Genomic DNA, 13,031 nt, shown 5'->3' on the forward strand with positions numbered 1-13,031 from the left:
GGGTTCTTCACTTTGCCACACCGGCGGAACCGTCTGTAGATCCTCTAGGCACCCTTTCAAAAGAGGCGGTTCTCTGAGGAACCACCCAGGATTCCTGAGGAACCCTTCCTTATGAACCACCCAGGGTGCTTCAAGGCACCATTTTCCAATGTAACTACCCCCCCCCCCCCATATAATAATAATAATAATAATTGTATTTATAACGCACTTTTATCTACTATAAAATAACATTTATCTATTTACATTTTATTTGATTGAAAAATGAAAAACTAAAACCAAATGCAAAGCAAACATTTTTTTATTAATAAACAACAATATTGATTGAATAAAAAGTTAAATAAATATTTACATTGAACAGTCAATAGCTACATCAACATCTATTTCAGTGAAGTGAATAATGTTAGTACATTATACATAAAGTTTACACATGAAAAACTATGCATATACATATGCATATTTATAAAAGATAAATATGATTGTTAAAATATATATACAATTCAATAGTACAAATAGTACAATTCAAATTTACTATAGTAGATTGTAAAATGCAGTCAACTGTAACATGTTCACACTTGGCATTTTAAGTAATTTATGAGCCTTAACACAATTATAGGTAGCTTGATGCTCTCCTTCTGAATCCCTAACAGATGCTGCAGAAAAGTAAGTGTATTTTTAATTGGTTTGTTGTATTGTATGTTGAATAGGAAGTAGGCACTAATAGTGAGGCCTACTCCCATGGTTATGTCATCCGGTTCATCAGCAAACAGTTCTTCACCATCAAGAAATACTGCAATGCTGCTTTCACCAAATGGGTTGCCAGTGATCACCATTGTTGGTGTGAGGTTCTGTTGAGGCTGTTGGTTGAAAAAAGAGGGGTTAAGATACAATTTCATTACAAAACTTTAACATGTATTCATTTTCCACATTTATCCAAAGTGACTTAAAAATAAGGAACAGCAAATTTAGCTGGTCACTAAGCTAACAATATACATAATATTCAAGGCCATTTATTCTTTGTAGCAATGGCTTTAAGGTTGTGGAGCGGCTAATTGCACAAAATCTCTATCAATAACTGGCATAACTTTAAGCTGATTATTTGAATCATCAATGACCCAAAACATTTGCATAATTAAAAACTGACCTTGTTTATTACATACAGTCCAGCAGGATCATCATGTAACAGGTACGGCAAGACAAGGATTCCTGCAATGACCATGAGGCCTAGAAATGTAAAGAAAATAATGATTTTATATATATATATATATATATATATATATATATATATATATATATATATATATATATATGTATATGTATATATGTATGTATATGTATATGTATGTATATATGTGTATATATGTATATATATATATATATATATATATATATATATATATATATATATATATATATATATATATATATATATATATATATATATAGAAAAAACACATACAGTAGCTGTGGACAAAAATATTGACTGTACAAATTATATGTTGAATGCATGTTTATGCTGAGTGTGAGGGTTCACAATTACAGAAACAAATAATTTTACTTATAAACTTTCATTGCTTATCTAATGTAAGCAATACAAAATATTCACCTTTGTGTGCCTCTTCAGCATGTGATTGAAGTGCAGTGTTGTACATAGCCAGTAGATCCTTAGCCACACCTCTTCTTTGTGCCTCAGTCACAATTTTTTCTGCAGTGGTCCCAAATCCAGTCAAAATTCTTCTGTCCACATCAGTATTGTATTTTGTTTTCATTTCTGAAAAAATCTGATTTGAAAAAAGATCTTTTCAGAATTTACATTACCAAAGATATTTAGATGGCACTTGATTTACACTTTGAAGCACATTATTGTTTTTGATTTAGATAAGATATGTCAATCTTACAATTGCCGGTAAGCGTAAGGCAGGGTACTTAATTAGTACTTCCTGAGTGGATTTCTCTTTTATGTAGACATCTCTATCCCTCTCGGTTCTCTTCATTTTATCCTGGAGCATGGAGATGTTAGGTTTCTTTTTCTCACATTCTGTGTTCATCTTGCTAATGTGCTGTCTAATACTAAATTCATCCTCTGTAGTCATCTGAGTAAAAAAAACAATAGTTGTAATAGTTTATAGTCAACAGTGAACGAAAGAGCAGCACTCTCAGACAAATACAAAAACTGGAAGGATGTGCTATGCAGTCAGAACATTTTAAATGCAAGTGTATTAAACTTACATCAGCAATTGAAGCAGTATCATTTTCATTTTCATCCAGACTTCTTTTTCTTCCTTTTCTCATGTATTGTCCTGGCACATTAATTAAATTCAGATCTACAAGAGGTTTCCGTTCCTTCTTGAATTTGTTTCTCAACATTCCATGCCAAGATTCCTGATAACAACAAACAATTTAAAGAGATAGTTCACCCAAAAATTATAATTCAGTCATCATGAGGACCCAGAAATAGCACTTAAATGTAGCAAATTATTATTATTATTGTTATTATTATTATTATTATTATTATTAATCATTTACTCTCCCCCAAGTTGTTCCAAATTTGTATACATTTCTTTGTTCCTTTGAACTATATTGACTTTCTTCAATATATTATTTTCTGTTCAGCAGAACAAATAAATTAATGCATCAACTTGAGGATGAGTAAACAATAACAGAATTATTATTTTTTGTTTAACTGTTTCTTTAATAGTAGTCTTGGTATTAAAGGGAAATTTTAGACACAAATGAAACTTCTGACATCATTTGATCATTCTCCTGTTATCATTCACTTTCAAAGTAGCTTTTATTCTTAAGCGAATGGTGAATTTCTAAAGGAGTTATGCGCAAACTTAGGGCAGTGGTGAAATTGTAAAATAAATAAAAACATCTCACATATCCAATGCCGGTTTGGTCTCTCAAGTTTGGATACATCTCAGTGAGTGCAGTACACACTTCTTTATACTGCTGCTGTGTAGGATACCTTAGAAATGATACATTTGCTGGTATAAAGTATGTGTAGTATCATTGTGGACACTCAACAGAAGATGTAACTAATATTTACTCAGATGTCTATTCAAAATGTTATGTTTTCTATCAGTGATATATATATATATATATATATATATATATATATATATATATATATATATATATATATAGTGTGTGTGTGTCTTACCAAGTTATGGTGCATATGTAGTCGAACAGCACCTGCACAATCTGTGACCTCCATTTAGAACGGAATGTTGGCTGGTGCAATTCAGCCATGTTGTTTTCCATTTTTTGTTTTAGCAGAGCTGGGAAATCTGGTAATTTGAAAATTGTTGGCCATGTTTGTCCTGCATTTGTCTCATGATCTATATTAGATAATGACCCATTTCCACCTGAAGTGAGTACTAAGCTACAGGACAAAATAACCATTATTGTCACGGTTAACATTTTTTCTCTTTTTTCTAAAAAAAAATTATAAATTGTACTGCTGCTGAACTAATTTTAAAAACTAAAACAGAAACATTTCAGATTTTAATTAAATTGACATACTCATTATTCTTGCCCATATTCAGCTTATCCATCATTCGATTAAATTGAATTCTTTGTTTTATTATTGGCACCAATTGCTCCACCATCCTGTCGTTCAGTGCCAATAATGTATCTCCATCTATTTGGTGTTCTAAAAGAGAGAACATTTTATTCTTATATCAAATGAAATAATTAGCTTGAAAAATAATTTATTAAATACAACATTTATCTGAAATAAAAATGGTTATTTAGAAAAAAAGGAGAAAGGAAAAACTATTATCAAGCGGGACTGACTGTAATCCAGTGTCGAAGTGGTATTGATATCTGCCCATCTGACTTCCTGTAACCATCAAGGCAGTGGTGGCCAATCTCCTCACCAGGTTTTACAACAGTCCATTGACACGTCTCCTCAACAACATATGAGTTGAAATGATTGTCGAAGTATGAAGGAATTAACATTTTCCCACACAGAAGCCAAGTCTGATTGACACAGTATATTCCCCGGATCTCCATGAACACTGGTATCTCCTCTGCATGTGCTGTGTTGACAACGATGCAGTCTCCCATATGGTATGCCACACTGTTTACATATATGTATGTTGTTTTACTGACAGTCCCAGGCAGAGAGGTTGTTTGAGACATTAAGGCTTCACGTGCGTCAACTGGCAGAGCCTGTAAAGGAATATTTCGTGTGTCTGCAGTTTCAGCGGTGATACCAATGCAATCAGTATCTGATTGTTCCCAGCATTGTCTAAACTGATGTCGCCTGGCAAGAGTCTTCGTAATGTTTTTAAAGTTCCCAAGAACTCTGGCCACTCTTTTAAAATACTGGTGTTTTGCTTCAAAGCGGAGACAGGACAGATGCACCAGAGGACCATAAGATAGGATTAATCTTGGATAATGGATCATGTAATGCATCTTCGGGGTGATTTTCCCAGGAAAATGCTGATGGAATGTGGACAAAAATTCAACTATCTTCTCTGATAGATATGGAATCCAGGATCTCCTTATAACAGGAGCAATGACAATGTCCACTATCTCTCGAAGAAGGAGGTAGAGCCTCCATAAACAGTCGGTTTCTGGAATTTGTTCTGCAATCATAAATGGCAGTAGTCGAAAAAGGGTAAGATTCTCTGTGGCACTGCCTCCCAAACGACAACTTTTGAGAGCTCTATCTGAGAGTGGTACAGGTTTTGATAGCACATCATTTTTGCCATAAGGAAAGTGCTCAATCTCATAATTTAAGTCACTTAGTGCAAAGTATTTCTCTTTTAGCCACTGGGAAATACTTAGACTAAGGACCATTGGTATTATCCCCTCATAGAAGTCATGCATAATGTCCGGTGGAAAGAGATGTATTATTGGAGAGGGTACATGCTCCAGCTTTGAAAAGCAACAGGCATTGGTGATTCCATAGACTGATGAATTGGCTGAATCTTCTTCAACAGCATCAAGATGATACCTGTAATTGCCAGCATTCCTCATGGTGAACTCCTCCTCTGTGAATTTAGTTTTGATGTCTTTTGCATTTGCCAGACAAAAACGGCAAACTCTACCAGATGAAAAACTTCTGGTGAGTCCTGCTACGGCATGCGCAGACAGGTTATCTGCTGATACAGATGCCACTGTACCATTAAATAACCTACTTTCTCCTTCACATGACAACATAAGCCCAGTAGTTTCCAACACTGCAAGATCAGTAATAAGAGGCTGAAGTACTTCGTCATAAGATGTGAGGTCATTTTTGAGGAAACGATGGTGGACCAGTGTGGACAAATAAATGTTTTGTATCTTGGATGTATCCTTGTGGTCCAGATTTCCCAGCTTAAAATAGACCGCGGTTAGTTTGTGTCTTCCTCTTTTTGAGCCAAGTGGATTGACCACTTCAAATTCATCAACATAAAAATGGAGACGTAAGCTATGAAAGGTCATGTGTCTGTTTGATTTAAACATTTCACCATCTGTAAAATCTGTGAGGATTTCATCATTTGCAGATTGGGCTTTATTGAGAGTGGCCCAGACATCTTTGTTCTTTGCAAGCTTTTGCAGCAAAGCAAGTAGGGGGATGTACTGGAATGAAATTATTTTTTCATTCTCTTGTTTGTTAAGGCATATCTCGATAGGTTTGATCATAGCCAGCTCCCTGACGCAGTATTGTTCCAGCATCCATTCAGAACTAATGTTCTTTATGCACTGCTCAAAAAACAAGCCGTTATCAAGCAACACCTGAAGCTCATGGTCATCTTCAATGTGTATTTGCTTTTTTGCCAGATGAAAACGGATGGCTTCTGTGTAATGTGTGATAAATGTGTCACATACTGTTCTGAGATCTTCTACAACACTTTTCTGTACAACTGCTGGCACTGTATGCTTTTCACAGATTTTTAAAATGAACAAGCAAAGGCTTTTTTTTAAACCTTCAATTAGTTGTTCGTGAGTAAGGTTGCAAGACTTTTGATCATTCTGTATTAGGTCACAGAATACATGCTCATCAGCTTCTGGGATATTTGATCCTAAATCATGCTCATCATCTTCTATGCCTGATCCTAAATCATGTTGATGGCTGTCTGCTGAAAGATTGCGTTTTAGCAGTTCCTTGTGTTTTCGATAAACATGAGAACGGTAGGAAGTAAAACAACTACTGTAATGGCTGCATCCATTAAGTCCACAAGTTATATGAAAATGAGGCTCATGTTGATGGTATAGTCCAATGTGTTTGAGTAAATGGGTAAGATAAAATGCCTTCTTGTTGCACAGTGGGCAATTATAAACAGTCATTGTTCAACTATTTACACACCTTCAAAAGATGGGGCAAGTGCAGAGAGGTCATTTCTTGTCAGCCAGCAACAGACATCAGAAACTGTCCACAGCCTCACATTAGAGATGTCCCTTTAAAAGTCAATTCATGAGTCAGTACTTATGCTCATCAAGGCTGCATTTATTTGATTAAAAATACAGTAAAAACAGTAAAGTTGTAAATAATATACAAATACAAGTTAAAATAACTTTTCTATTTGTATATATATATATATATATATATATATATATATATATATATATATATATATATATATATATATATATATATATATATATATATATATATATATATAATCTCAGTCTTCACCACTATCAGTCTTCAGTGGAACATGATCCTTCAGAATGATTAGATTATTAGAATAAATGAATAAAAGAGTATAGCCACAAATGGCAAGCATCCAGTGCCCCATGTAAATGATTAGTGTTTCAATTGAAATGTTTCTTATTATGTGGTATTTAAGTCCACAAATTGATTAAATTATAAATAATTTTCTGAATTTGTTTCGAATAAGGCCTGACTGACAAACACCATATAAAATTCCACTACTATATACCAGAAATATACTTACATTAGCTTCTGCTTAGTGAACCTTATTTTTCAGATAAATAATAATGAATGTTCTGAGGAAAAAAATAAATAAAAGGAAAGGGTTAGGGTGGATGTTTGTACAGTAAAAAAATATTATGTCTCATGATTAATAAATAGTTAAGATATAACAAAACCCGCTACAGCAACAACAACAACAACAAAAACTTCACTCTAAAAAAAAATATTACTCCCTCTTACTGTTTTTTTTTATTGATAAACAAATAAAATAAAATTAATAAAATTAATTCTTAATGGACAGCAATATATTTAATAGTGGCAACTTTGTTTTATAATGTGTAAATAAACATTGTATGATATATAAGCATTTCACAGGTTTTTACACCAAACTATAAACAGTTATTCTGTCAGTACACCAAAGTTACAAAAATAAACTAAATCTATGCATTTCTTTCCATTCAAAAGGATGGAAACTGACAGAAATGGATTAGGCTCAAACTTTTCCTTAGCCTGTGGCTCCCCCTAGTGGACAACAAAGACAACAAGCCTTTGTTTGTATGTATCTGCTAAACATAAAATAATGAAAAATAATAATAATAAACTAATAATAATGAACCCCCTAATTCATAAACTGATTTAAAAATAATTTTCTTTCATGATTGACTGGTTAAATAATTTTCAGATTGTGTTTTATGAGGCCTAACTGACAAACACCATTTCATTTATTTATTTTATATAAGTCCAGAAATATACTTACATTTGCTCAATGAACACTTTTTTTCCAGATCAATGCTAAATATACTAGATATACTAGAGGAGAAAAAAATATAAAAGGAAAGGGTTAGAGTTAGGGCAAAAATATAGCAGTTTAACATAACACAGTATCGTTATACAAATCATTACCTTTATGAACCCTTACTAAGGTTAATAATCGTTTTCCTAAAAAAAAAAACGTACTAAAAAACGATTAAAAATCATGGTAACGTCAAATGAACCCTGGTTTTGATACACTAACAATTTTACTATGGTATTTGTAGTCAAACTGTTGTTATACGAATGCTTATTAGTCTTCACTTTTACTAAAACATAAAAAAAAGTATAAAACAGACATTTTTACACAGCCATGCAATTAAGCGTATATGTGTGGCCTTGTGTGTACACATTGTATCTAATTTGTATAATTATTTTGGCGACTTTACTCACCTTAAATTGAAAAGTCATATGAAGCGGTTATTTTGAAGAAATGTCCGTTTTTTTTGAATCGCCGCTTCTTGCGTTGAGCGCGCGCAGGACGCCAGAGAGCCCTCGTCGTCGTCGTCGTCTTCTTCTCCTTCTTTCCTCTTCGGATTATTGTTGTTGTTGTTGTTATTATTATTATTATTACTTATCATAACAATAATAATACTATTATTATTATTATTATTATTATTATTATTATTATTATTATAGTTATGTTACAATAGGCCCAATATAATAATAATAATAATAATAATAATAATAATAATAATAATAATTACACCTTTTGAAATATTATATTTGTATTAAGTTTCATTTTGGCCATTCATAGTTTTCTCGTGTCGTCACAGGCTTATAGGAACGCCCACCTTGAGGGAAACTCCTCCATTGCCTGCCAGTCATTTTTACCAGGTTAGGTTATTAATGCAGTAAGACAGTGATATTAAAATACCAAATACAATATACACCTTATTGATATGGCACTTGTACAGGAAAGCAGAACACAGAATATTAGTGCAACATATTTTAATATAACTGTTTTAATGGTGGGATGCACTGATAAGGATTCTTTCGGTTCACCTCTGTCTGCTGCTTGATCAGCTCTGCCTCTATAACGGTTTTATTGCGTAATTCATGTATGTTTAAAATTAAGTGGTGCAACCATAGACTGTAAAAAAATAGGGTGCAACAAGACTTAAAATAAAACCCATATCAACAAATCTTAATTAGCGTTAATTGAATCCTTATTGGTGCAACTCACACTAGTATTTTTCACGTTAAGCGTTTTAAAAACGTCCCGCTGTTTTTAGTTATTAAAATACTGCGCTATATGAATCATAAGTACCCAAAACGTGCATCTTGTTCACATATTTTTTGTTTTAAGATGGAAATTTGACAGGCTTGTCCTGCAGTTTTATTGCGGTTTTGCCCTCCAAGGCTCCGCGATTGTCACTTGACTGAAAACAATAACAACATAACAATACTTCCTATTAGTTGAACAGTTTAGCCTATTGTCCTGAAAGTTATTTAATTCAGAATTTAAAAATGCAAAATATCAAATGCTGTTCATTTAGCGGTCACATTTGTACTGTTTGTCGTCGGTAAAAACAGACCAAGACATAGGCCTATTATTATTATTAATAATAATAATAATAGGCCTATATATATATATATATATATATATATATATATATATATATATATATATATATATATATATATATATATATATATATATATATATATATATATAGGCTATATATATATATATATATATATATATATATATATATATATATATATATATATATATATATATATATATATATATATAGACAACATGTATATCTTAATATGGCCTCACAGAACTTCCAGGTTCCACCAGATGCTGGCTTTTACAAAAGAGATCTTCTAGGAACCACTGAAATGTTTACAGATCTTACAAGAACCGTTTTATAGAATTTGAGTTCCTCTAAGTTCCCTTAAAGCACTTCAAGGTCTCATGGTAGTTAAAAGGTTACTCAAGGACCTCATGACTGAATACAGAGTGCTTAAAGGTTCCCAAAAGTTCCTGCAAGAACCGTAACGACTGTAAGTGGTTCCACAAGTAACCCTACTATAGGAGAAAGAGCTTTGAGGCACTTAAAATACATTTTGAAGTTCCTTGAGCACCCGATAGGATTTTTGAGGCACCTTTAGTTTTTACAGTGTAGGCTAACATACCTGTATATTTCGCTTTCTTTTTTTTATATTTCCTCTTTTTTCTTTTTACGATACTGAGCCCCTGATGGCTTTGACCTTTCCATGATGATGAAACTAAAGCACGCTGTAACGAGTAGAAATATAGTGTGGCCCCTTTAAGAGTTGCGCGCGCTCCCTGCAAACGTCTGCATTTTGTGTATGTGTCCTGAGTCTTGAGCTCCCATGTGTGGGGATTATTTTCTGTTTTCTGTAGCTAACAGTCAGTTATTTGGGTTTATTATGTAATGCTGTGGACGGAAAGGGAGTTTGTGATGAGAGTTCAGCGGGGAATAAAGTGCGATCTGTTTGATGTTAATCGCCTCCGTGTTTGCATCCACTCCAGTTACATTAAGTGAGCAATCCGCATTTTTCACTCGAACACAAGCGTTACAACGCCACGGATGACGACGTTCCCTGCCGCCCTCTACATGATCTCATTTCATTACAGCAGCGCCACTTTCACCATGGCGACTTCACTCCAGTAATTGCAACTAATTATAATGAATTGAAATAGCAAAAGTATGAAATATTAATAATAAAATATATATGAAATAACTAAAAAATCTTGTTGGGGCGGGGGCTCATTGGCGCCCCCCAGCTGTTGGCGCCCTAGGCGACCGCCTAGTTTGCCTATGCCTAGAAACGGCACTGGCCTAAACCCTCATATTCAGTTATTAATTATGTTTTAAATACATCTGTTAACATTATACCAAATCCTTCCATTGCACTATGTGAAAGCTTATTGAGCTTTTTTATTGATAAAATCTCTAATCTTAGGCCCCAGGTAATAATTACTTATAATGACCCTTCTGCTGTTATCTTTTGGTCAGCCTCTTAGGAGGCCTACGATTCTATTTCTTTATTATTTCTAACTGAAATGATTGTCTCTCCCAAGCCTTCTCTCTGTTTTTATGATGTAATGCATCCTTGGTATTTCAAACTGGTAATTAAATGCTGCAATTACCAATTTGGAAATGTGCTTTCAAATCTCTATTAACTGGCTCTGTTCCAGTATCGCTGAAACCGGCTTCTGTTCCTCCTTTGCTCAAGAAGCCTTCCCTAAACACATCTGTTTTAAATAACTATTGGCCTATCTCTGTGCTTCCTTTTATTTCTAAGGTATTAGAAAAAGTTGTGTCAACTCCACTCTTTTCTAAACACAAACCATATTTCTGAAACTTTTCAGTCAGGTTTTAAATCTTGTCATAGTGTATCGGAGGCCAGCTAGTAGTAGTTGCTGTGCAAGTAAACCTCACTCCCCTGACCTCAAGAGACGCTCTAGCGAATGACGCTAGAGGCCGGGTTCGAGTCCCAGTCCAAACAGAAGCGGTCACAATAGCACTGAGTCTGCACTGTGGAGATTGTTAAAGGGTTAGTTCACCCAAAAATGAAATTTCTTTCATTAATGACTCGCCCCAATGTCGTTCCACACCCGTAAGACCTCTGTTCATCCTCGGAACACAGTTTAAGATATTTTAGATTTAGTTCGAGGCCTTTCTGTCCTTTGAATGTAAGTGTATGCCCACTTGCTGTCCACGTCCAGAAGGTAATGAAAACATCATCAAAGTAGTCCATATGTGACATCAGTTGGTAAGTTAGACTCTTTTGAAGCGTCGTCAATACATTTTGGTCCAAAAATAACGGAAAAAAATATGAATTTATTCAGCATTGTCTTCTCTTCTGCGTTCCACAAATATAGAATCAAACGATTCAAGATTCGGATCGCGTGTCAAACTGGCAAACTGCTGAAATCACGTGACATTGGCGATATGAATCCCGAATCAATCTGCTGATTCGCGACCGTTTGATTCTTTATTTGAGGTTTGAAAACAAACGCGGAAGAGATGTTGGACAGCTGCCGCTCCCTCCAGGACGGCCGCCACCCCACCTCGACCCAGGGGCACGGCAGCGAGCTCTCCGTCCCACCTGTCTTCACTTGCTCCAGCACCAACGGCTTGGGCAACAACTCTTGTTCCTTCTCCATCCACCTTGCCCGAGCACCACGATCCCCCTCAGCAGCGAGGGCTCTTCCACAACGTGTCCCTCCTTCCTTCCGGGTTTCGGCACCAATGTAATAAAGTTCATCAATATGGGAAGTAAGGAGGCGGGAACCGGCGAACATTCAACACCTTAAAATAAAATAAAATAAAATAAAATAAAATAAAATAAAATAAAATAAAATATAAAATAAAATAAAATAAAAAAAAAATAAAAAAATAAAATAAAATAAAATAAAATAAAATAAATCCCTCACGGATGACTGCCTGCACACACACACACACACACACACACACACACACACACACACACACACACACACACACACACACACACACACACACACACACACACACACACACACACACACACACACACACACACACACACACACACACAACAAAACGTAAACAAAACATAACATAAAGTCCAGGCCTTGTTCTCTCTCGTCATCCAGTGTCGTCGCTCCTCCTTGTATGCTGTCTTCTCGTGGCCGAGTGACGGGAGCATAAAAGGAGAAGCGACGACACTGGAAGACAAGAGAGGACCAGGCCTGGATTTTGATTTGTGTTATATTTACGTTTTGTTATGTGTGTGCGGGAAGTCGTCTGGGAGGGGCTGCCCGCGTTACTTTTGTGTTGTTCATTTACTTTGAATTAAAAACATATTTTTTTAAATTCTAAATTAGATTTTCCTCATGATCTATAGTACACAAGGCTTCTCTTTAACCCCAGGTTTCCTTAAAAACCTAACCATTTTGTCAATTTAAAATAAACTCTGCTCTGATCCTTGAAGTCACAAAACCTCTTTACTTTCTCTCTGATATACAAAAAACTTCTTTTATCTTTTTTTCTTGTTACCCGTATTGCCATTTTGATCTCTGCTACTAAAAATATAATATGCCAATTCTTTTTTTTTTTTTTTTTTTTTTCAGAAGCCTTATTCTTCGGCCCATGAATAAAACCATAGTCATTAAACTCTTCACCTAGTTTTTCAATCAAATTTTCTAATGTCTGGAAAACATCTCTCAGTCTAAAACAAAATAAAAACAGATGATCAACTGATTCGTCTAAATCACAAAAAGGACATTTATTTTTTGTAGCTACTGCCCAAAGTATGATTCTCCATTGTAGATCTGCAGTTAATTTTTCAATGGGAGATTTATACAATCTCAGCATCTTCTAGGAGA

General features: G+C 34.5%; 1 protein-coding gene across 1 annotated transcript; it reads right to left on the minus strand.

Annotated features, from left to right (window-relative positions):
- Positions 1–467: 467 nt before the first annotated feature.
- LOC137089657 (sterile alpha motif domain-containing protein 3-like) lies at positions 468–8,165 on the minus strand. Its single transcript, XM_067453223.1, has 11 exons — positions 7,626–8,165; positions 6,891–6,942; positions 6,299–6,390; positions 3,523–3,652; positions 3,161–3,382; positions 2,878–2,965; positions 2,227–2,379; positions 1,896–2,090; positions 1,604–1,778; positions 1,142–1,221; positions 468–854 (listed from the first exon to the last, which is right to left on the minus strand). Coding segments are annotated over exons 2-11 (1,425 nt in total). The 5' UTR covers positions 6,893–6,942; positions 7,626–8,165; the 3' UTR covers positions 468–566.
- Positions 8,166–13,031: the final 4,866 nt, after the last annotated feature.

Source organism: Pseudorasbora parva, chromosome 9 (genome assembly GCF_024679245.1).
Source record: "Pseudorasbora parva isolate DD20220531a chromosome 9, ASM2467924v1, whole genome shotgun sequence".
NCBI lineage: Eukaryota > Metazoa > Chordata > Actinopteri > Cypriniformes > Gobionidae > Pseudorasbora > Pseudorasbora parva.

Excerpts from the sequence above, each read along its gene's own strand:
- LOC137089657 (XM_067453223.1), bottom strand. Across the intron at positions 2,966-3,160 it reads TACATATGCACCATAACTTG|GTATCCTACACAGCAGCAGT; the intron begins GTAAGACACACA and ends ATCATTTCTAAG. Across the intron at positions 1,222-1,603 it reads TGCTGAAGAGGCACACAAAG|GCCTCATGGTCATTGCAGGA; the intron begins GTGAATATTTTG and ends TTACATTTCTAG.